This window comes from Periplaneta americana, chromosome 3 (assembly GCF_040183065.1).
Source record: "Periplaneta americana isolate PAMFEO1 chromosome 3, P.americana_PAMFEO1_priV1, whole genome shotgun sequence".
NCBI classification, from domain to species: Eukaryota; Metazoa; Arthropoda; class Insecta; order Blattodea; family Blattidae; genus Periplaneta; species Periplaneta americana.
This window is the reverse complement of record NC_091119.1, coordinates 18,680,743-18,708,553: the sequence shown is the minus strand read 5'-3', so window position 1 is coordinate 18,708,553 and position 27,811 is coordinate 18,680,743. Positions and strand designations below refer to the sequence as shown.

Here is a 27,811-nt window from a genome sequence, read left to right as displayed (position 1 = left end):
AGCAACAAAAAAGGGATTTAAAGCACTATGAACGTGGCGTTTCTCGCCATCTTTTCCCTGCACATCTGGCCCCGCCCCTGTAACCCGCCCAGGGGTCGAACCTTTTCATGTATTTATGACTTTCTTAATTATTTTGCCGACACCCTCTCTGCACATTGAAATGGTCACGTACTGTACGTCGTACACCAACAATACAACTCTGAGGTCACAATTTGAAACTTATTTTCCAAGTAAATATGACGAATTTTCATGGGTTCGTGATCACTTTCATTGCGATATTGAAAATAACAAACTTTCATTGAGTGAAAGAGAACAGTTAATTGAACTCTCGAATGAGACCGGACTTGAAATGAAATTCCAAGCGGAAGGTATGGTTAATTTCTGGACCACATCACAAGTGAAAAGAGAATATAGTGAACTGTACAATGGTGCTTTAGAAATTATAATTCAATTTGCTTTTACGTATCTGTGTGAGAAAGGGTTTTCCATCACTAACTCTAATAAAAACAAAGTACCGAAATCGACTCGATGTATGTGACGATCTCCGATTTAAGCTTGACAGCATACATCCAAGTATAGAACAACTGTGCAAGAATCGGCAGGCTCATCCATCTCATTAATGTGAGTAAAAGGTAAAGGTATCCCCGTAACATGCCATGGAGGCACTTGGGGGCATGGAGGTAGAGCCCCATGCTTTCCATGACCTCGGCATTAGAATGAGGTGGAGTGGTCGGCACCACGCTCTGACCGCCTTTTACCCCCAGGAAAGACCCGGTACTCAATTTTATAAGAGGCTGAGTGAACCTCGGGGCCGTTCTGAAAGTTTGGCAACGAGAAAAAATCCTGTCACCACCTGGGATCGAACCCCGGACCTTCCTGTCCGTAGCCAGCTGCTCTACCAACTGAGATTTATTATTTTTAGTTAATTTTTAGTTAATAAGTTAAAGATTATGCAAACTCTAATAGCCTTGAATTAGTAAAGAAACAAAAATTACTTTTCTTCTATTAACATTAGCTTAATTAGTTAATACTAATATAAAATAATTTAATTTAATTAATTTTAATTAATTGATTCTATTTTAAAATATAAGTAGCTTATATGCTATAAAAATGACAAATTTGCTTTCGAAAGGAACAAGAGTAAGGTGGTCAGCAGAACTGTTCTGACTTTAAAAAGTGGTCCTCACTTCAAAAAAGTTTGAGCAACGCTGTTTTAGTCGATTATTCAGTGACGCTGTAGCCCTAAGAACTGCTAGGTTAGTCTACTTCACGTCAGTGAAACAGGTGATAGTAAGATGATTTGGCGAGATGATGCCGAGGATTCGCCACGTGATTACGAGACATTTGCCTTACAGCTGGGAAAGACTCGGGGGAAAAAACTCAAACAGGTAATGAGCTCAAGCGGGAATCGAATCCACGTCCGAGAGCAACTCCGGATCGGCAGGCAAGAGCCTCAGCCGACTGAGCTACACCGGTGGCTGATGAAGGATATTACAACAAATAAATAATAATAATAATAATAATAATAATAATAATAATAATAATAATAATAACGCGTGGATCCCCTTTCTCCTGTGGCCCCTAGACAACTACAGTCCAGCCACGTCTCTGCCCAGACTTATCAAATGCTGGGCCTGATTTCGCGGAAGCTAATCTTTCATTATACGGTGATCCACTGTACTACTTGCAGAGTCTGCAAGTTCATATCTGAGACCTTTTTCTTCGAAACGATACACTCTCAAGCTGGTGACATAAAGGACAAATGAATCTCGAATTTCATATTGTGACCTGACTTAACGGATGATAAGTTCATCAAATCGCTGTTTCAGTCCTTTGCAAATGATATGGTTTCAAATTTTCATCGTTGAAAAAACTAGTGACTGTTATTACTATTGTAGTCACATTGTATTTATTTATTTATTTATTCATTTATTTACTTACTCACTTATTTATTTACTCACTTACTCATTTATTTATTTATTTATTTACTCACTTACTCATTTATTTATTTATTTACTCACTTACTCACTTATTTATTCATTTATTTATTTACTCACTCATTTATTTATTTATTTACTTACTCATTTATTTATTTATTTATTTATTTATTTATTTATTTATTTACTTACTCATTTATTTATTTATTTACTCACTCACTTATTTATTTATTTACTCACTCATTTATTTATTTACTCACTCACTTATTTATTTATTTATTTATTCACTCATTTATTTATTTACTCACTTATTTATTTATTTATTTACTTACTTACTCACTTGTTTATTTATTTATTTACTCACTTACTCATTTATTTATTTACTTATTTACTCACTTATTTATGTATTTACTTATTCATTTATTTATTTATTTATTTACTCACTTACTTACTCATTTATTTATTTACTTACTTATTTATTTATTTATTTACTTATTTACTCACTTATTTATTTATTTATTTATTCATTCATTTATTTATTTACTCACTTACTCACTCATTTATTTATTTATTTACTCACTTATCTATTTATTTATTTATTTACTCACTCATTTATTTATTTACTCACTTACTTACTCACTTATTTATTTATTTATTTATTTATTTATTTATTTATTTATTTATTTCCTTATTTATTTATTCACTCACTCACTTACTCACTTATTTATTTATTTATTTACTTATTCAATTATTTATTTATTTACTTACTTATTCAATTATTTATTTATTTATTTATTTATTTATTTATACTGGCGAAGTTAAGACCATAGGGCCTTCTCTTACATTCCACCAGGTCATAAAGTTCATAATACTAACATATAACAAAATTGAGGTTCTGGCTGATAATTATGTACATCTATTATCAGGCAGTATATCTCACTTGGTAATATGTATCAGAGGAAGAAAATTGGAAGGAGTCACGCAATAAGAGACCAAGCGCCAAAAACCTGTTTCGAGACAGTAGCCATTGAAATAAATCTGTTTTTATATAAAACATTTTATGCAAGAAGTATTACAACTTTCATACTATTACAAAAAATAACTAAAATAATACGAGAAAAGACTAACCGATTTTTAATAAGAGACCGGCTGTTGAATTATTATTTCAAAGCAAAATAAATAAATGAATTTTATACAATAAACGAATTTTTGCTTATAAATAGCAGCAAAATTCAGATATCATATTCTTGGGTTTTTTCCGAGTTAAATTAGCCTGCCATCAACAGATCTGTGCAAATATCTCTTTTTTTTTTCTTTTTTTTTTTCAAATTGTCGGTTGGTCTAATATTGCGTAACTCGGTCCAATTGTTTGTATTCATCTGAAGTCTGATTAGTGTAATATGTAGCTAGTCGGCGATGTATGCAATGGAGGGGGAAAGAAACTGGCCGCCCTACCCCATTAGCTCCTGGTCTAGTGCCTCATAAGTGGTGCCTTCTTGGTATCACTTGTGAGGTTCAGATCTGTCTTCGGACAGTTGACTAAACAACAAAAAAATAAATAAATAAAAACAAAATTGACACAATACAAAATGAAAATAATACCATAATAGAAAAAAAGGATTGGAATATAACATAAGCTAATGAATTAGTACAAATAGATAAGAGGGAAAACTTAAGGAAGAATACAACACATTGAATGTAATAAAATAATAAGAAACGAAATTTAAATTAAAGCGACAATAGAGATATCTATGCTAATAAATTAATCTAGTGATCAAGGGAGTGAAGACTGTCAATTTTTTTACTTAAAATTTACGAAATAATCCCAACATTTGAGTTAGAACTGCTCTGAATCCTTTTATTAATATATTATTATTATATTATTTATTATTAAATTATGGACGTAAAATTCTAAACCTTTATTCGCAGATGTGCTTTGTGCGAGTAACAGTTCGAAGATTTTAATTTTTTTCAATATTCTGGATAGCACATGCATGTTTCTTTTCCAGAAATGATACTGTTGATCAATGAACCTTTTAACTGCTATCATTTTAGCTTCACACATTTATTAGAAAAGTATATGATAATCTTTGTAAACAATATCCTCCCCGGAAAACAATGTTTTACATAAATTACCCGCTTTAGTTTGGGTACCTTTAACCATGCTACATAAATACACATGGGATGAATGCATACGAATCAGACATACAGGCTACGGAATATATAAATGGAAACTAATGTAGATCTTTACGAATTAAAAACCTGAGAAACACCTGGACTGCCTTGTATTTCTCTGAATCTATATTAATAATAAATCTGTAAGCGAAATTTTTCTGGTAATTTTCGCTTTCCAAAAATAATTGGTGTTAAGATGTATAATTAATCATCCTGAAACCGAAAATCGCTTTGTTGAAATTTTTGTTTGTATGTCTGTCTGTCTGTCTGGATGTTTGTTACCTTTTCACGCGATAATGGCTGAACGGATTTCGATGAAAATTGGAACATAAATTAAGTTCGTTGTAACTTAGATTTTAGGCTATATGGCATTCAAAATACTTTATTTAAAAGGGGGGGTTATAAGGGGGCCGGAATTAAATAAACCGAAATATCTCGCTTATTATTGATTTTTGTGAAAAATGTTACATAACAAACGTTTCTTTAAAAAGGATTTCCGATAAGTTTTATCCCAGGCAAAATTTTGATAGGACTGATATTTAAGGATATACAAGAGTTTTAAAATAACAATACATTTCCACCGCCGCCTCAGATTATAGTGTAGTTGTTCCGTAAATTCTGTGTGCAAAATATTAAATTTTTTAGTAGGAAGAAAAACAAATTTATTTATTCTATGGTAGCAGTGCATAGGAGATCGTGAATTCTTACATTTTCGAAAGAAAGAAATATAATTAAGTTTTATATATAGTAGACTGTATTATTTGCTGCGTCACTATTTAAGTTATTTAATAGAGCAAAAATCTGAAAATCGAGATGTGACATAGGAGTTATTGCAGGAACGACGACGATGGCTACAATGAAATCAAAACAAATGACTCCGTCTATTTAAGGCGGCCTTGACGTTTATCAATATTAATATACAGAGAATATTTTGTGTGTTTGTATGAAGTAATCTCAGAAGCTAATTAACCTTCACTATTTGAAATTTGTAATTTCTCTAGATGGATGTAATGCTACAAATGAGGACAGAGGTAAGATGAAAAGAACTCTGTACGCACAAAAAACCTGATATTCTGTCGAAATATTGTATAACTTGATTATTGCAACTTTATTTGGTCCACATAAAATACTCTAATTTTATACGCTCATTTTACCATAGAGATCACTGGAGCTGAGTTATTTTAAAAGTTGTCATGAAATGGCGTTCCTGCGCTCATAATTTACCCTTATTCGTTTCCTGAGTTTCTTAAAATAATATTTATGTAGGGTACCTCATTTTTTTTATTTGCATAAACAATGATATACAACCGAACGAGTTGGCTCAGGCGGTAGCATTTGAGACACGCATTCGGGGGTCCCGGGTTCAAACCCCGTGGCCGACCAATCTGACTGAGGTTTTCATGATTTCCCTTAGTTATATGGGATTGGAAAGATACATGCCATTATTCATCACCGCCTCAATTACCAATACCAAAAACATTAATCAAAGTCTATAATCAGTTACATGAACACAAGCCATCTACAATAGAAACAGGAACTCAACAAGAGTAAAAACGGCCTACTGATATACCGACACATTCTAAACATGCGACATGACCACAGATGTTAAGACGTGAATAAAATAAACTTAACAAAAAAGAAAAAGATGCACAGTAAGATTAACATAAAAATTATCTTCGTACACAATCACCTCTATTAAATTGGAGTGATTTATTAAAGGATACATTCAAGACTAATTTAGAAAAATGTTAAACGAATTATATTTGCACCAAATGAGTGGTCTCTGGACCAAAATGATAGCATTTTAATTATTTAAATACAATTTAAATTAAGTAGCATATTAAACGATTTATTCTTCTATCAAACACGAATGTTACCTGGACCCAATGTTCTATTTTAATTATGTAATTACTTTATATTTATTTCTAATAAGTGCAGCGGAGAGCACGGGTACAGCTAGTATGAAATATGATTCGAAAATAGAACCTGTCTACTACAGAAACAATAGTTACTTTAACCCACTTACGTCATTTCCAGTTTAGTTGCAGTAACACTTCAGAAGCGTGGATATTTTAAACCTCTAAGGTAAGGTGATGTATGTTTAAAGCTTATTTAAAACCTAGAGAACATTATCATCTCAGTCCAACAAACGTGTCCTGAAATAGTTTAATTTAATAATATTTTGGTTATTTGGATTGAAATTCAAACTACATTGAGAATTCTTCTTCAAAAAACTGAATTATAGTAACAACGTCAACTTAATAATGGAAACGTATACATATGAGTTTATTAATATTTATAATATAGTCCCGTCGCTCTAATTTCCGGCAGCCAATCACGTTTCAGGTCGGCTACATTTAAACGTGTGCGTCTTGTGATTCGCTGAGAAAGACGTTATTCATTTCTTAAGGCTCGATAAATACTTAATATAATCGCCCGCCATTTTGGCTCTTTCGTTGGCGTTCGCAGAAAGCACACGAAGACGTTATTTGCCGCTCAATTATTTGCTGAATTACAGTGCGTTTGATTTATTATCATAGGAGCTACGAAATGATAATATTTAACGGTATGGCAAATATAGTATAGTAGCTCGGCAACGAAAGAACAAAAATGGCGAACGATACTACCTACCTAGACTTTATAGAGCCTTCATTTCCTAAGACGTAAGCAAAGAGGAGGAGTCACGCCGGGAATAACAGCGTCGCGACTATAACATCTGAATTTAAACCCAAATAACCAAAAAATTATTAAATAAATCCATTTCAACCTAAAATAAACGTATATATTTTGTAGGTATTCAATAACGACTTAATAGCACACCAATTTCAAGCACAAAATAAGCTTAAAAACAAGAAACAGAAGACGCAAATTTCATTTTATATTACGTAGAATCATTACACATCTCAACAGACACCACGACATTAATTAGTAATATTACCAATTATTTTATGAATTATGACAAATATAAAATGGAGATATAAATTACATCAACAAAGCTTTACATAAATTGAGCTATATATTCGAACATAATATCATATATTTAAACACAAAGTTTGAAAATGTATTTGAATTTAAAATTGTGACAATTTAAAATACCGTACACATATAACTAAAACCATTATAACATGAGTTTTATGTACTTCAATATTAAATAGAATATAATTAGTTATACAATGTAGACTTATTTATAACCTAAAAATTTTTCCAACAAGAAAATACATAAAACTCGTGAGTCATTATTACTTATTAATACAACACCAATTTGATGGTTTACTGTAAGAGAAAACGAAAATTCCATTATATAATTTAGATATCGTAGAAGCAAGTTGTATCTGATGATGCCGTAAAAGGCGAAAACGTTTATACATTATTTATATTTAACATGCATTAACAAATGTTAATATTAAATTGATAAATCATAAGATTGAACATTTTAACATTATTTATTGTATTGTCTACTCACGCTTTCAGTAAACACTGAAAATGGAACCTTACACAGCATATAAATACATGAAAATATCTGGAAAAGGCCGCAAAGCAAAATATGTATTTCACAATGAAAAAAATCCATAAAATTACCACAACGACGAGAAACCAGAAAAATGGCCTAGAATCTAAAATCATTATCTTCAGCAATGAAGAGTTTTTGTATATATGGGTATTGTTTGTTATGTGCCAATATAGAGACAACATGCCATCAAAATCCGGACCTTGATCATAAGTGTTCAGTTCTTCGAAAGAAAGGTGAGCCTAGCGTAAAGATAAAAAAAAAATTAATTATGCATTAAGAGAATTATTGCGAGAAGAAAACAAAGAACTTAATATGTTCAATTTCTATGTAGCACAATTCATTGGTATATCCATCTAATAAATTAAATTCACAGTAGCTTTGTAAATTGTGACGTAATAAACTATGAAATATCAATAAAGAAATCTGAACTTTCTAATGTAATCACACATCTTATTGAAAAACAAGAATTTGATATTAGTGACGCATTTAGACCTATATAGGCCTAGATTGGATTTAAGAAATTTAATTCATGTCTGCTGATACACTATTAACTTAAATATAAGCAAAATTAAATTAGCATATGCTAAAACCACTTCTTTTGTTTTTGGACAACTAAAAAATGTATTTTCAGCAAAACTCTGGAATTAAAAATAAGACTAATATTGAAAAAAAATAATAGGTACTTGGTGATTATTAGAGCCCGGACGTTTGGAAAAATGCCTTTTTATTGGGTGGAAGTAAATCATTATTTGCATAGATATAAATGTGATTTGGAGTAAATCAAAGTGATAGGGCCATTTTATTTTGCCTATTTTGCCTCTTTTAGATGTTTTTTACTATTGCGCCTTTTTTTTTGTCATTTTAAAGCAATATTTCTTGTATATTTCCAACTTTCTAATTAACTGTAATGTAATGTGTATGGAATTTAAATATTTGAAACAATGACTAACTTCACTAACAATAGTAAATAAAAGTAATTTATTTCGATTCTTAATTTGCTAATAATCGTGCTTTAATGATATTGGTGTAATATGAATAATGATCGACAATCCACAGTTACAAATATAATATTGTCATGTCTTCACGATACCAACAATCAGCTTTATAATTTTCTATATTAAGCTCGTTCTCATAGAAGTTGTCACGTAGCATTTCCAATTGTTTGCTTTCATATTTTCAAATCTTACTGTTACAATTTTGTGCTACACGTGTTTATTATTGTAGGAGAAAGAAATCTGAGTGAGGAACAGTCATTTATTGTCGGGTTACAAAGTGTAAGATCGGTTAGCTAGAATGCTTAAATTCAGTAAACCATTGAAAAGTAAACTTCATGCTTACGTTAGTGAATTTGGTGTTTTCAACCGATGGAACAGTTTTGTTATGTGAGGTTTTTGAAAAGACAGTTAATCACGAAAAAAAGTATTTTCTAAGTCAACATGTGTCAACTACGAAGTAAATATGTGAGTTATGATATAATTTAAATTTATTGCTAAAATATGTGAGTAGTTTAATATCAAAGACGGACATCTGTCTCCGTAATTTTGATCTAGAGGCAATTTTTTGTTGTACAGTGTTCTTTGGAATATTTAACATAATTTATTTTATAAATGTAGTGTTAGAGTTTGCATATGGTTTCACTATAACTGGAAAGGGCTTGAAAAATTGTATAAAAATTCACAGCTATCTAAATTTCGATCTGAGGTCAGATGTCAGTCTTTGATATTAAGTTACTCATATTATGTCTTTTTCAAAGATTATTGTGCCTTTTTTAAGTTTTATTGCCCTTTTTGCCTGCCTATTTTAACTGTTATAAATACCTAAACATCTGGGCTCTAGTCATTATGAATCAAAATACGTAGAATGGAAGGAGATTCGCTCTTACTAGACATGTATACCTAATTTATGACTCTAAAAAAATGCATTTCGACAGTCCACACACGTTTCTTACTTCTTTCTGAGATTCAAAATGGCAGAAAATTTGACTTTTTCATTGTTAGTAATGTATAAAAGTAACGTTTCAAAGCTTGGTTTTGTACCTTCTGAAACTTGGTGAACTTTTTATACTTCACTATAATGAGAAAAGTCCAAGCTATAGCTCTCCTGAATGACCTACGATGGATGTTCCCCTCATTTTAAACAATCTTTCTGAGACATCATGTTTCACTGCCATATGTTGGAGTCAGAGAGTGACTAACACAGTTTGATTTTCTTTCCTTTCTGGTCAAATACCGATCACTCTGTCATCTGTTCCACACACACATTTCTTAAAAAATGTTATGGTTTATTTAACGACGCTCGCAACTGCAGAGGTTATATCAGCGTCGCCGGATGTGCCGGAATTTTGTCCCGCAGGAGTTCTTTTACATGCCAGTAAATCTACTGACATGAGCCTGTCGCATTTAAGCACACTTAAATGACACCGACCTGGCCCGGGATCGAACCCGCAACCTTGGGCGTAACATTTCTTAATAATCTCTCTTCATTTAACGTAATGTATCCAAAGTGCATTATAAACTGTTGCACAGAAAGAAACAGTTTACGCCTAATACTAGAACCCGGATGTTTAGGCATGTATAATAGTTAAAATAGGCGGCCAAAAAAGGGAATAAAAACGTGAAAAAAGGCAAAATAATCTTTGAAAAAGGCATTATAAATTTTAAAAAGGCATAACACATTTTAGCAATAAATTTAAATTATATCAACATAACTCACATATTTATTTCGTAGTTGACGCATGTTGACTGATAAAATACTTTTTTTTCGTGATTAACTGTCTTTTTACAAACCTTACATAACAAAACTGTTCTATGGGTTGAAGACACATGGACACCAAATTCACTAACGTAAACACAAAGTTTACTTTTCAATAGTTTACTGAATTTCGGCATTCTAGCTAACCGATCTTATACTTTCTGTCACTCGACAATAACCGACTGTTCCTCACTCAAATTTCTTTCTCCTACAATAATAAACAGGTGTAGCACAACATTGTAACAGTAAGATTTGAAAATATGAAAGTAAACAATTGGAAATTCTACGTGTCAACTTCTATGAGAACGAGCTTAGTATTTAAAAGTATAAAGCTGATTGTTGGTATCGTGAAGACATGACAATATTACATTTGTAACTGTGGATTGTCGATCATTATTCATATTACACCAATAGTATTAAAGCACGATTATTAGCAGATTAAGCACCGAAATAAATTATTTTTATTTACTATTTTAAAGTTAGTCATTGTTTAAAATATTTAAATTTCAGACACATTACATTACAATTAATTAGAAAATTGCAAATAAACAAGAAATATTGCTTTAAAATGACAAAAAAAAGGCATTTATTACTAAGAAACACCATAAAAAGACAAAATAGGCAAGATAAAAATTGGCCCTATTATTCCAAATCACATTTATCTATGCAAATAATAATTTATTTTCACCCAGTAAAAAGGCATTTTGCCAAACATCCGGGCTCTGCTAATTACTAAAGCATAGAGTAACGAAAGCATTATGTCAGAATAATGAAGCAATTATAGATCTATAAGCATATAGGCTATCCTAGTTGTACGCGGAAAAATAAAAGATGACAATTATTTTTGCATATTAATACAACTAAAACATGTACAGGCACGCTACTAGAAATTAATACGAATATCTAAAAATGTTAAACGATATTTTAAATAAATTGAAATTATAAACATATATGATTGCGAACGAAATTCTGTTTAATTACATGATATATAACTTCAACCAAATTGAAGTATAAAGCTCAATAAAATATTTAGAAGCAGTATATGTGACGCAAACAAGAGAGCACTAAAAATAGAGTAAGAAAAGACACTAAATTAAAATATCACATTAAAGATGATTGCAGTTCCCACCTTATTACAAGGTAGTGAAGTGTGGACTGTAAATAAAATTCAATATAATGCTGCTTATCTACGAGCGGTGAAAGATTACATGAGGTTGAAACGCAAACTCAATGAAGATACCCGCAAAGAATAGAAGATTATATTACTAACAATTCAAGATATGATTATTAGTACAGAAAAAATGGGGTAATCACACGGAAAGGATGAAGATTAACTCCCGAAAATAGCCTTTACCTATCAACCACAGAGAAAAGAAATTGTGGACGCCTATGGAAAAGATAGGCCTAGAAAAAGGAATAGGCCTGCGCCTAATCCTTGATGAAGATGAAGAAATTTCAAGCACCGCCCTCAAATACTGTCGTGAAAAATCCTCATAATGAATTAGTTGACGTTCAGGCCAGTTTTACTCGCCTGTTCTCTCTTCAAAACTCCGAAAATGACCACGGCACTCCGTCATACATTTTTTTCAATAATCTTCTACCTCTTGGTGTGAAATTATGCATTTTATTAAGGTTCATTCTTACTTTGTTCTAACAAGTTGTTTCGTTAAACATTTATTTTAGTTGAAATATTCTGTTTCTGTTAAATTTTACAAGTTTCTATCTTATTCTTTAATTAATTTTATAGGTATATAACGAATATACCCAGCCAAAGTCTCAATAATTTTATCTGTACCGCCTTATTGCATTCGAACAACTGTTAGCATAAATTTAAATATTTCTCTGTAACTTCGTATTTAATAAATAATAATCACTGACACTATGAGACTAATTTATTTAAAATAATTATATTTGATCTCATGAAGAGTACCTAATGTTAGGGACTGTTAGATATGAAACCAATTTAAGAATAGACTAACGAAATATTTTTCTAACAATAGTAGCTGTTTCAGGTTTCTCAATGTTTAATTATTATATAATTTATTTCCAAGAAATAGTCTGCCCAGGCATGCTGGGTTGCCAAAAACACAGAATAACACACATATAAGAGTAATAACGATTACAATGAAATAGATGAGTCAAATTGAAATGTGAACTAGGAGCTTAAATTTAAGAAATAATAAATTTGTACATATATTGTAACAATCACACACTAACGGATAGAAAGGGGGAGGGGGATTATGATATTCCGTATAAATGATTTTTCAGAATCGCTACAGACCCTTTAATGCTAGAAGTAATTACTTTTGGAACTAGCCGTACCCGTGCGCTCCGCTGCACCCGTTAGAAATAAATATAAAGTAATAACATAATTAAAATAGGACGTTTGATCCAGGGAACATTCGTGTTTGATAGAAGGATAAATCGTTTAATATGTTACTTAATTTAAATTGTATTTAAAATATTAAAATGCGATCATTTTGATCCAGAGAGCACTCATTTAGTGCAATGACAATTCCTTTAACATGTTTCTTAATTGTTATTACCAATTATTTTTGGAAAAGCGAAAATTAACAGAAAAATTTTGGCTACAGATTTATTATTATGTTTATATTATATTATATTATATTATGAAAAAGTGTGTTGATAACGGATGTACTCGAATTAGAAAGTTTTTAATTTGTTGTGGGAGCTCTTGAATCTCAGGAGGAACAACTTTTACAACAGCGCAACATAATCTGCTTGGCTCATTACCCAATTTTTTTTGCATTGTATTTATTGCATATGTATTTTAATACGATTCAATTGAGCATAGTTAATATTTGAATTATAAAATAATGGATTGCTAAGCTAACGTACTATTACTGCATACTAAATCAATACACTCTCGTTGTTCGTTAATTCTCTGAGATAAAAATGAATATACAGAATAACCTATCAAGTTTTCTCTGCATAAGAAGCTATTTTAATCTTACCTGTCCTCAATTCACTCACAAGTTATTGTAATAACATTATAGCATTATGTCCATCCAGAGAAACTACACTTTCCAATGATGAAATAATAATTAATTATAGAAATCGGTTAATTTACCGTCCGATATTACTTCATACAAGCACAGAAACATTGTCTGTAGGCTATGTTTCATAGCTTTCGATTGTTGTGTCCAAGGCCCCTTATAGACGAAGTCATTTGTTTTTTATTTCAATATACCGCCTTAGATGACAGTTATTTTAATTTTAAAACTCATTTATCTCATTAAATATCAGTCCTATCAAAATTTTCCAGAGACTAAAACTTATCAGAAATCATTTTTAAAGAAACTTTTGTTATGTAACATATTTCACAAAAATCAATAGTAAGCGAGATATTTCGATTTATTTAATTCAGACCCCCTTATAACCCCCCTTTTAAATGATGTATTTTGAATGCCATATAGCCTATAATCTAAGTTACAACGAACTTAATTTATATTCCAATTTTCATCGAAATCGGTTCAGCCATTATCGCGTGAAAAGGTAACAAACATACAGACAGACAGACAGACAGACAGACAGACAGACAGACAGACAGACAGACAGACATACAAACAAAAATTTCAAAAAAGCGATTTTCGGTTTCAGGGTGGTTAATTATATATGTTAGGACCAATTATTTTTGGAAAATCGAAAATTACCAGAAAAATTTCGGCTACAGATTTATTATTAGTATAGATGATATCATGAATTCCAAATGTTTTGATAGCATATATCACAGAATAAATATTTAAATTATCTCTTTATTATTATTATTATTATTATTATTATTATTATTATTATTATTATTATTATTATTTCTTACCAACGTTTATTATTGCCTTACTAACATTACTTATCCAACTTTCATTATTTACTTTCATGTTGTTTTGCGGTCTAGATTTTAATTTAATAACTATGTAATCAATATATATTATACGCATAATAAAATGACGAATGGTATGTTATAGTTCGTTTGACAGCAAAACAAATAATTACGTATTGAATTACAGGTATATTGTATTCAATTAGAATTAGAGTCTGGCTGGGCGGAAGAGAAGGCCTACTGGCCTTAGCTCTGCCAGATTAAATAAATATATTATTATTATTATTATTATTATTATTATTATTATTATTATTATTATTATTATTATTATTACACTCGGCAAATAAATCTGCTATGAAAGAGTTAGGCACAAGGTTATTTAATAAAATGTTAGTGCAATAAAAAAGGTTGAATAACATATAAATACATATAAGTATATCTGAATTAAGCATCCAACATTTAGGGTTTACATGAAGACCGAAAAAAGAAACTCTTGTCACGAGAAAGAACTTGAAATTTACCAGCACATATTGTACAAAAATGTATTAATTCGGATACAATCTAAAAACCGATAAAAGTTGCCTACCATAATAATGAAGTAAATATTAAATTACTTTATAACGATTTCAGAGAAGTCTGTACTATTAAGGCAATAATAATAATAATAATAATAATAATAATAATAATAATAATAATAATACGAGACATATGCGGAGTTTCATGAAGATAATTCCACAGATAGTAACAGTATATTTCTATTACAAAAAAGAGTAATTAGAATAATAGTAGGTGCCAAATCTAGGGAATCGTGTAGGACTATTTAAAAAAAACTACAAATAATGCCCGTGGCTTGTCAGTATACTGTATCTTTTCATTAATAATCTTCCTCGTATGTAATCGTGAAAACTTTGAAACTAATTCAACAGTTCATAGCATAAATACACGTCAAAAGAATGACTTTCATACTTAATCGGCAAGTCTATCGTGCTAACAAAAAGGAGTGCGTTATATGGCAGTAAAAATTTTTAATAGGCTCCCTAACGATATAAAAAATTAAACTCAAAACATAAAATTATTTAGGCCAAATTAAAGAAGTACCTAATTTCTCACGCCTTCTATTCTGTAGGTGAATTCATGACATTCAACAACGCTTCATGAAATTGATACTAAAACTTTGTGTTGTACTAGTAGACTATATTGTAAATCTCGTCTGTATATATTTCATCTAGACTGTGACTATAAATTAAGACTTTATAATAGTATTAAGTTTTTTGACTTGTTCCATATTCTAGCTGTAAGCAGTGTATGAATACCTTTGAATGTTAATAAATACAATACAATACAATATAATACAATACAATATGTCGGTTTCAATTTTATTGCAATAACGGAACTCGTGAGGGATAAGAAAAATATGTATCTGCAAAAATGCGCAACTGAAATGGCCATTAAAATAAAAAGTACAACAATCAAGATAACCAAAATGATGATAACGAAGAAGATAGTTTTATTAATCACCAATACAGAGTGGAGAAATTACTATACATAAATATCACTTCAGTAGCATGGCGAATGAAATTTCTCAACAAAATATAAAAAAATAGGAAACGCGTGGTAAAATGTACTGCTCTTCCATTAGAATGTAATGCTAAAATCGGAAAAGGAAACTTTACCAAAACATTAAGAGTTGATAATAATATGATGATGTACATAAAATGTTATGAAATAGGTTTTAAGAATGTTACACGACCACTGTGTGATAATATTCAATTAATGCGTTATGACATTATTATTAAAAGAATTGGACTTAGCGTCATTCAAGTTTCAGAGGAAACAAAATAAAGAAATCACTTTTTAATAGCTATGTTGGAAATGCGTAACCTGATTAAATCCGGATATTTCAACTAATGACAATTGAATAATATAACTTAGCAACGTCAAAGGTCCTGCGACGTGAACATTATTTTTCCTACTCCTTTAATTTTGTTTACCATTTTATCTTAAAACTCAGCTTTGATAGTTCGATTTTGGGGGGAAGATTTGGTTATGATGTCATGAAATTCCTAAACAGGATAATGGTGATTGCCATTTAATAACAAACAACATACAAACGATATTTTGTGAAATGAGTTGATCCCGCTAAGAGAAATTTTAAATAAGTATAAATCATTCCCAAAACACAAAAGTGTTACGGAAATATCACTTTAATGTAAGTATCAAAACTTAGTATCGTTTATCACCATCCAACTATAACGATCAGTTAAAATAAACAAAGAGCAACCTTAAGGAACACAATGTTTTTATTCCGGTAATAAAAAATAACGCCCTAAAATACTTCAAAATGGATATAGCCCACACGACAAGAGGCTATCTCCTCTATTTGGCAACTTCTACACTGCAATAGGCCTCAATTTTTGGATTTACAGTTGGCTGTTAAGGAAATATCATGTTAATATAAGTATCAAAACTTGGTACCGGTATCATTTATCACCACCCAACTATAACGATCAGTTAAAATAAACACAAGAGCGCCCTAACGGAACACAATGCTTTTATTGCGGTAATAAAAAATAACACCGTAAAATACTTTAAAATGGATAGGCTATAGCCCGCAGGACAAGAGACTTCTCTATTTGGCGTCTTCTACACTGCAATAGGCCCCAATTTTTGGATTTACAATTGGCTGAAAATTAATTTAGATAATTTGGCATACTGGTAAAAATGTTTCACTTCACTTTAAAGGGTTAAATATTAAAAAAAAAAAAGTATTCCTCGGATCGAGAGATCCCTTACCTGTATGGTTTGAAATAGATTACAATAATTTTTATGCGGAGAGTTGATTGAAAATTAATTTAAAGACTTTTAAAACGAAGAACAATTTGTACTTAACACGAAAGGATTACATAATTTTAAAATGGAAGTAAGTAACGGGAAAAGGGTACCTCTCTTCCACTTGTTTATATGTAATTAATTAACATTAACCTTTTGGTACGCAGTTCATTGAAAATTAATTTAGATATTATATTACACAGGCGAAAATATTTTCCACATAAAAGAGTTACAAAAATTTTAAAATAGTTGTGGCCTACGTGACGAGAGAATCATTCTATTTATTTGTAGAATACAACAATATTTATTACGAAATTGAAAACTAGAAACTCTGTTACGACAATGGAAATACTGAACTTTACGCCAAAGAGTTACCTAATCTGTTTCTGGCTAAATGGAAGAGAAGGCCTGATGGTCTTAACTTCGCCAGAATAAATAAATATATAAATATTATTATTATTGAGGATAATAGTAAAATGGATTGAGGGAGGTGGGATATGATGATAGAGACTGGATTAATCTTGCACAGGATAGGGACCGATGGCGGGCTTATGTGAGGGCGGAAATGAACCTTCGGGTTCCTTGAAAGCCATTTTTAAGTATTATTATTATTATTATTATTATTATTATTATTATTATTATTATTGTTATTATTATTATTATTATTACTATTATTAATTTTAAGTGACTGTAGCCTATTGGAAGAAAGAACATACCTCTTCTATTTGTTTATCTGTAAAATACAACAATATTTATTACGAAATTGATTGAAAACTAGAAACTCTGTTACGACAATGGAAATACTGAATTTCACGCCAAAGAGTTACCTAATTTCTTTCTGGTTAAGTGGAAGAGAAGGCCTGATGGTATTAACTTCACCAGAATAAATAAATCAATATTATTATTATTATTATTATTATTATTATTATTATTATTATTATTATTATTATTAATTTTAAGTGATTGTAGCCTATTGAGCGAAAGAACAAAGCCTATCTCTTCCTTTGTTTATTTGTTAGATACAACAATCTTTATTACGAAATTGATTGAAAACTGGAAACTATGTTACGACAAAGAAAATACTGAACTTCACACCAAAGAGTTGCCTAATTTTAAATGGCTGTAGCCCACTGGGCGAAAGAACATACCTCTTCATTTGATTATTTGTAGAATACAACAAACTCTATTACGAAAGTGATTGAAAACTAGAAACTCTGTTACGACAATGGAAATACTGAACGTCACAACAAAGAGTTAGCTAATTTTAAATGGTTGTGGGCCAATGGGCAAAAGAACATACCTCTTCTTTTGTTTATTCGTAGATTATTATAAATTTTAAGTATAAAGTAGTTGAATGAAAATTCATTTAGGTATTGTATTAAACTTATGAAAGTGTTTGTAGTTTCCGGATGAAAAGTCTCTCTACTTGTTAATTTTTACATCAGAATAAACCTTATGTATTAGTTTGGTTCTCTCTGCTTGTTAATTTTTACATCAGAATAAACCTTATGTACTAGTTTGGTTGATAATTAACCAAACACCGAGTTATACTTATAAAATCGCATACTTCGTGTTTGTTGCTTACAATTTTTATGTACGAAGTCGATTGATAATCAACCAGAAACTGTTACAATAATTATAAAATCCTGGACTCTACAACAAGGACTTAATTTATTTTAAAATGTTTTTGTTTATGTAACAAAATAACTATTTTCTATATGTCAAATTTTAAATTACAATTGTTATAGGAATGAAGTTGACTGATAATTGATCAGACATTCTGTTATACTTTTAAAATCTCGGACTTCGCAGTAGAGAATTAATTAATTTTAAAATGTTTGTTGTAATTTACGGGACAAAATGTCTCTCTTACTTGTTAAATTCTACATCAGAATAATTTTATGTACCGGTACGAAGTTGATTGATAATTAATTAAATTTATACTTATAAAATTCTCTACTTCACATCATTTTTATTTGTACTATATAGCCTATTAATGTTGGTAACCTTAATAATTTTATTTACGACGCTAGTAGAAAATTAATCTGACAATCTGTAGTAAAGTATCGTACTTCAGAATAAAGATTTACATAATTTAACAATGTATGTAGTTCAAGGAAAAAGCGAAATGCCTTTATTTATGTCAGGGTTGCCAGTTGTCCCGATTTGGCGGGACATGTCCCGATTTTCATATAAAATTCCCGGGTCCCGCTTCGATTCGAGGCGGGACGCAAAAAGTCCCTCTTTTAGAGAATTAACATCACTTGAGTAATTTTATCATTACGTAGTAACTATTTTCTTCTAGGCCTAAATAATTACATTAAATTTCAATTTATTTTCTTAACAATGTAGGTTTGCACATTGGAAAAAAAAAACGAATATTTTGGCAAGTGTATGGTTTGTAACAGCGAATTCAGTGGTGAATATGATATTTCTAAATATTTAAAAAGAGACGTTCATCAGAAATGTATGGCCCAGAGAATGGACAGAAGCTTGTTGAAAATGCTGAAGTTCAGTGATAAATATGTAGGAAGCTCTAAAAATGTATGCTAAATGATGGGTTTGGAGCATTAATATGCTAAGGCACAATTTAAATATGAATTTAGGTGTAAATCAATTTTGCCATTGTTATCAATTAATAAACATTGAAATTTAAATATTTTGTCACATATGATGCCAGACAGAGCTATTATTAAGTCATTTAAGTTAATAATTTGGCATAACCTATTGCCACAATCCCTTCGGAAAGACCCCAGAGAAATGTGTTTTAACTTACAGCCAGATAAATATTGTGTGTACTTGGATATAGCTTTTATTAAAATTGCAAATTTGAGATTCATATTAGTTATTTCAGCTGCGGGAACATTTTTATTTATTATTCTTTTTTATTTATTTTGTATAGTCATGAAAATGTCAACTCTGCCCAAATTCATATCACTCTTTCTTTAAGACAAAACGTAAGTAACAATACCATCCTATCGCACCTCCTCATACTCATCTTCTTTCACAATAGCCCTGCCAAGACCCTGGAATTCGCTACCTGCTAGCATCAGGGACTGTCGAAATAAAATTGAATTCAAACGAAAACTTACTAGGCACTTGGTCAGTAATTGATTTCTTGTAAATAGTTTCTTTAATCTATCACAAAATATTTCAATATTCAGTAATTTCATCACTATACAATTTTGTTATTCTAGATTTAATTTGTAATTCAGTAAATATAAAATATTCTTTGTTTCTCTATGATAAATTATCTAGCTTTAATTATTCAGATAATCTTTTCGTACTTTGATTTTATTGTAATTGTAAATTTAATATTAATTGTATTGTTATTTGTAATTGTAATTGCAAATTTAAAACTAATTGTAATTTTATTGTTCATATTGTAGTTGGAATCTCCTGGTAGAGGGGCAGAGAAGGCCTGACGGCCTTGTCTCTACCAGGTTAAATAAATAAATAAATACTAAATAAATAAAGTAAATAAGTACTACATATGGTGGAAAAGGATGTCCCTCCTTGGTAGATCTAAAATCTGGCAACCCTGCTTTATGTTATTTGTAGATTACTATCATTTTTAGGTACGGAACAAGCTGACAATTAACTTGGTTACTCCGTTATGCTAGTCTAAAAATTTTACGCAAACTATCGTCTTCAATAATTTGGAATTTATGGAGACTTCTCTTTTAACATACTGTGTATAGATGGAAATAATTTAAGTCCAAAAATATTCATAAAATAAGAGCGGGATGGGAGTGCCTCACCTGATAGCAGGACAGGGGCGAATAGTTGTGGTAGTACGGGACGTTGTAGAGCATCGCTGCTCCAGAGGATGCGGCGTGGGGCGCTGACAAGAAGCTTCCTGCAGTGTCCGATGATGGGGCAGCAGCACAGTAATTGTTCGTCTCATTGGCCACTTTGAAAATGTTAATTCGACGAATTAAACGCCATACATACGCTAGGAACAAGTAATGACAAGTAATACGACACTCGGACTGTACAAAAAACGTCACAATTCAAGGTCACTCGAGGAGGTACTCGTAAAATACACCTCACTGAAGAAGAATGGATTCATTGTACGTCAATTCAAATCTTGTAACACAATATGTCTGGTTACTAGAGTGCCCTTTCCAGCACACTGAGAAAATAATAGAAACTGAAACACTGTTAATTCGAAAAGAGCACAATTCATGCACAAAAAACACGAGACACAGTCTTGGTTCACTGTCCAGGAATTTGCTTCTTTACCAAGTCACGAAATATTACAACTTTTAAAGTGCATTAAAAATGTCGAAATCGTAGTACTTGCAATGTGTTAAAAATCACGAACTAATATTCCACATACACTCCACTAAGTTATAATCGTTTAGTTTCGTGTTACAAGTCACAGTGGTAAAAGTTCATTTCATTATAAATTGCTTTTATAACTCAAACAAATAATTTTATCGTTATAAAATCAGTTCCCGTAGTTGAATTTAATCGATCACTCTAGCTTGTCATACTTATATAAATGTCAACGCTAAACTGTAAAACAGATTAAACATAAAGACAAATCACAACTGATATAAACTCTGTAGTTTTAAAACTTGCCGCAAAACTAACAAGATCGTTCGAAAAGGTGCGAACTGGGTAGAAATGCACGGAGAATGGAGAGGAGACAACAGACGATCGACGAACACGAACGGAGAGAAGCGACTATGCTTCCCTCACGCGACGGCTGCTTGAAACTTCCCCAAGTCTCCTAAATCACGTGAGGCCTTCGCAGCAAGAGCGGTATAACAGCACGGACGTAAAAACGTCACGTGGTTGTTAAAAGACATGTCAACATAACGACATTTTTTATGCAAATTACACGATAAGAGAAGATTTTCTCGGGGTTTTTACGCAACTGTTTGAGTAATACTATAAAATGTACATCATCTCATTGAACTTTCCACTATTTGCATGTTGATTTTGCCATACACAAAACATCGCATGCGCAATTAAATTTCTTTAATAACAACGTAAATAATTAACATAAACGCACTTAAAACAAAGTGCATAATTTCACAAATATTGTTTTATCAACACATCCTAATCTACATCAACCTAACAACTTAATAGTTGCATTTGCTCGTATTGGGTTGAGGAAAAACCCTGGAAAAAACCTCAACCAGTTAACTTGCCCCGACCGGGATTCGAACCCGGGCCACCTGGTTTCGCGGCCAGACGCGCTAACCGTTACTCCACAGGTGTGGACAATAATAATAATAATAATAATAATAATAATAATAATAAGTCTAATATAATGTAATATAACGTAATATAATCATATATAATTTATTATTATTACTTTTATTATTATTATTATTATTATTATTATTATTATTATTATTATCATCATCATTCTACAAATGAAACGTTATAGGCCTAGTATAAACTCGCTAAAATAAGACAAAAGATTACATTCGTTTCGATAACAAAAAGATCTCTGAAATGTAAAGTTATATCTATTATTATTATTACTTACTTACTTAGTTACTTACTTACTTCTTACTTAGCCTACTTACTTACTGGCTTTTGAAGAACCCGGAGGTTCATTGCCGCCCTCACATAAGCCCGCCATCGGTCCCTGTCCTGAGCAAGATCAATCCAGTTCTCTACCATCATATCACACCTCCCTAAAATCCATTTTAATATTATCTTCCCATCTACGTCTCGGCCTCCCCAAAGGTCTTTTTCCCTCCGTCCTCCCAATTAACACTCTATATGCATTTCTGGATTCGCCCACACGTGATACATGCCCTGCCCATCTCAAACGTCTGGATTTAATGTTCCTAATCATGTAAGGTGAAGAATACAATGCGTGCAGTTCTGCGTTGTGGAACTTTCTCCATTCTCCTGTAACTTCATCCCTCTTAGCCCCAAATATTTTCCTAAGCACCTTATTCTCAAACACCCTTAACCTATGTTCCTCTCTCAAAGTGAGAGTACAAGTTTCACAACCATAAAGAACAACCGGTAATATAACTGTTTTATAAATTCTAACTTTCACATTTTTCGACAGCAGACTGAATGATAAAAGCTTCTCAACCGAATAATAACAGGCATTTCCCATATTTATTCTGTGTTTAATATCCTCCCGAGTATCATTTATATTTGTTACTGTTGCTCCCAGGTATTTGAATTTTTCCACCTCTTCGAAGGATAAATTTCCAATTTTTATATTTCCATTTCATATACAATATTCTCGTCACGAGACATAATCATATACTTTGTCTTTTCGGGATGTACTTCCAAACCCAGCTCCTTACTTGCTTCAAGTAAAATTCCCGTGTTTTCCCTAATCGTTTGTGGATATTCTCCTAACGTATTCACGTCATCCGCATAGACAAGCAGCTGATGTGACGCGTTCAATTCAAAACCCTCTCTGTTATCCTGGACTTTCCTAATGGCATACTCTAGAGCAAAGTTAAAAAGTAAAGGTTGTTATTATTATTATTATTATTATTATTATTATTATTATTATTAGTAGTAGTAGTAGTAGTAGTAGTAGTAGTAGTAGTAGTAGTAGCAGTAGTTGTCGTCTGCATAGTTACTTCAATAATAAGTATGGAAAACTTTGTGTTCAGTTATAGTATCACAATCTACACTCCCAACTAAGATATTTAGAATACATGCGCATCATCTCTTCAACGATTTTAAAAGAAATTATTACAAACTGGGTACAGTGTATCCTGATGCGTGAAAACCACAAACTTAATAATAATAATGATAATAATAATAGGTAATAATAACAATGATAATAATAATAATAATAATAATAATAATAATAATAATAATAATAAGGAAAAATAATTTAAGCATGGTAAATCCCTTACGTAGAGCCTATTTTAGCCTGAATAATTAATATATCTTCTCTAACATTAAGCCTATGTACTCCTTATGCAAACCTACCTTCAGCTACTTTTTTAAAAATTACGATGTTTTATTTTAACAAAGTTCGCAACTGCCCAGATTATATCAGCGTCGCCGGTGTGACGGAATTTTTAACGCAGGAGTTTCTTTAAATGCCAGTAAATATACTGACATGAGCCTGTCGGATTTAAGCACACTTAAATGCCATCGATTTGGACCGGGATCGAACCCGCAATTCGAGCATAGATAGCCAGCGCTAAGGCTAATATTCCACGTATAAACTAGCGCAAGCTAAAACACAGCATTACACTAATGAATACACAACGCCGGTCCTTACTGTTGATTATAAAATAACTATCGTTTTTTCATTATTGGATGGATTAGTAATACGGACTAGTATAGTGTGAAATTTTATAATTTAATTTTAATAGCAAAAATAAATAATCAAACAATATTGACAAGTACTTATACAAATTATTTTTCAGAAATTTCGAGAACGAAAACGTTCCCCATAGTCGCCTGCTTATCACAATTGTGGTTGAAAACAGACCCATAGGACTCAAACCCGGCTGATATAGAAGGAGTTTTTAGGGCGAAAACATTCTTAGCAAATCTTCCTTCGAAAAAGAAAATAAAAATAGAGAAGCCCATCTCGTAAATTTATATATTGCCCTTCAAGAATTTCGTTAGTTATAAGTCATTACTTGTGCTATCATTTCAATTATTGTGCTTGTTCCTGAATCACGTATGTAATTTGTAACCGTAAATCATTGCTTGTAATATCCTTTTATTACTCTTCACTGTTCCATTGTTAATGGATTAAGAATTAATTTGAAAGTGAAAGACAAACTTTGTTATATTAATGTATTATTGATTATCTTTTTAGATCGTGTATCCTCAAGGATCAATATTAGGTCCCCTACTTTTTCTAGTGTTTATAAATGATCTTGCCCCCCTTATAAAAGATGTAGGTCATCCCATATTATTTGCAGATGACACAAGTATAGTAATTACAGCCAATAACTCCAACACATTCCTATCTTCAACAGAGGAAATTCTCTTCAAAATATGTGACTGGTTCTCAGTCAATGAATTAATATTAAATTGTAACAAAACTAACAAAATTCAATTTAAATCCTGTCCAAATTCAACCTCGCAAATTTGTATCGCAATAATTAACAATAGATCCCTATTAGAAACAACAACAACCAAATTTCTTGGCTTAAAAATCGATAATGTATTAAATTGGAAAAATCATATTAAAGAAATTACACCCAAACTAAATTCAGCTTGTTTTGCTATTAGATCTATGCAAAAGATAGTAAATATCAATACCTTAAAAACAATATACTTTGCATACTTCCACTCCGTAATGAGTTTTGGAATAATATTCTGGGGAAATTCCACAGATAGTAACAATATATTTTTATTACAAATAAGAGTAATTAGAATAATAGTAGGTGCCAAATCTAGGGAATCGTGTAGGACTATTTCAAAAAACTACAAATAATGCCCATGGCTTGTCAGTATATCTTTTCATTAATAGTCTTCCTCATATGTAATCGTGAAAACTTTGTAACTAATTCAACAGTTCATAGCATAAATACACGTCAAAAAATGACTTTCATACTCCATCGGCTAGTCTATCGTGCTATCAAAAAGGAGTGCGTTATATGGCAGTAAAAATTTTTAATAGCCTCCCTATCGATATAAAAAATGAAACTCAAAACATAAAATTATTTAGGGACAAATTAAAGAAGTACCTAATTTCTCACGCCTTCTATTCTGTAAGTGAATTCATGACATTCAATAACACTCCATGAAATTGATACTAAAACTATGTGTTGTACTAGTAGACTATATTGTAAATCTCGTCTGTATATATTTCATCTAGACTGTGACTATAAATTAAGACTTTATAATAGTATTAAGTTTTTTGACTTGTTCCATATTCTAGCTGTAAGCATGTATGAATACCATGGAATGTTAATAAATACAATACAATACAATACTCTGAAACGGTTAGCCATTCTTGTATATCTTTGAATCGATTATTCCTCAAACATCTCATTAATCTTTAATAGGATCCATTCTTTCATTAAGGTACATTCTTCTACACAATTCATGTGAATTGTAACCTTGACCACAATTTTGTTTATTGGTTATAAAATATGTATTTTGATGTCAACTATAACCTTAATATACCTCAGGGTGAAATACGGTTTATTAAATTCGATAATAAAAATAATTACAGCACAAAAAAGAATCCTATCCATGAATGAGAGAGTTCCATGCAAAATTTATAGTCTACTTCTAGACACGTCAAACATCAACTCTGCTATGAAGACATCATCCTTGTCTACTATTCAATATCCGAGAAAAGCAGGGTTGCCACATAAAGGAATCGAAACCGTCGCAATAACTTATGAAATATGTCGTACTTCAGCATACAATTGTAAATTTCTCAACTTCCTCATATACTTCAAGTCCACCGCTGTGTAGTAATGGTTAGCACGTCTGACTGTGAAACGAGCGGGTCAGAGTTCATATCCCGGATGAGACGTGTTATCTGGTTGACGTTGTTTCCGGGTTTTCCCTCAACCCACTAAGAGCAAACGCTGGTTAACTTTCGGCACTGGAGTCATTACGCTTCATGTCATTACGCAGTTGATAAAGAATCGCAAAATAAATATATCTACCAGTAAATTTTAGTTCCAATTAAAAATACTACTAATTATAGTACACATCCACAATGACATTCAGCATTGAAACAAATCACCACCCATTTCTTCATCATCAACACTGTCATCGCAGTAAGGCGTGCACGATGACGCTTTGTTTGAATCAACTTTTTTACATTTAAAGTCAGCAGAAGTCGACCTTTGGCCGGCGAGGCGGCAGATAGGCCAATAAATGCGGCGACTGAAAATTATATCAAATTAATTCATCTACAGTCGACTCAAACCCGACACCTCCATAATGTCGGCGCGTTTAGACTTCTTAATGCTACTGCGGGACTATTTAATTGATAAAATATTTCCTTTATCCTAGATCACGTATACAGTATATCCCAGATAGGTCGCCTTATAGGCTTTGACGTTAACAACTTTTGTCAGGTTTACTACGCTGCCATCTAGTTGTTACACAAGGAATCGCGTCATAATTCCCATTTGAATTTCATTAGCGACTGTACTGCTATCTCGTGTTCGTTTACGGCGGACGAGTTCTCTTCAAAGTGCTAAAGATTTTCACATATCGATGACCTATCTGATACATATATGATCTATCGAACAAACAAGGAATTTAACAAAATTAAACTCGTATTATTTTTATATAATTGCGCCGTATACTTGAAACCTACAGCTCATGATGACAAATTATGACTTGCATGGCAAACATGGTTACCAGATCAATTTTCAAAGCATCCCCCCCCCCCTTAAAAGCATGTATCTTTCATATTAGTCCACGACATATTAAATGAGGAAAACTTGTCTAAAAGGAACGAATTAACCATCAATTTTATTTTAATTATAAACCAACATTATAAGTTCCCAATTATTTTTTCCCTTCAGTGAAATCCGTGGCGCTACAGCCCGTGAAGGGCCTAGACCGACCGACCAGCCGGCTGCTGGTCTCACGCCCACATGCGGAAGCAGAGGTGGACGATCATCCAACCAGAATGGAGGTATCGTATGGTTAGCACGATGATTCCCCCAGCCGTTTTAGCTGGTATTCGCAACCAGATTTCGCTACCTATCGTAGCTCCCCAAGTGCATCACGATGCTGGGTGGGCACCGGTCCCATATACTGGCCGAAATTTCATGAGAAAATTTCTTCCCCCATGAGGACTCGAACCAGCGCGCACTCCGTAATGCG

At 31.7% G+C, this 27,811-nt stretch overlaps 1 protein-coding gene across 1 annotated transcript in view; it reads right to left on the bottom strand.

The window, feature by feature from the left end:
• eya (eya transcriptional coactivator and phosphatase 2) overlaps positions 1-27,811 on the bottom strand; it is a 630,584-nt gene that overhangs the window by 575,802 nt on the left and 26,971 nt on the right. Inside the window, exon 2 of the mRNA XM_069822274.1 lies at positions 20,803-21,033. Within this exon, the coding sequence (XP_069678375.1) occupies positions 20,803-21,033 (231 nt within the window). The remainder of the gene's footprint in view (positions 1-20,802; positions 21,034-27,811) is intronic.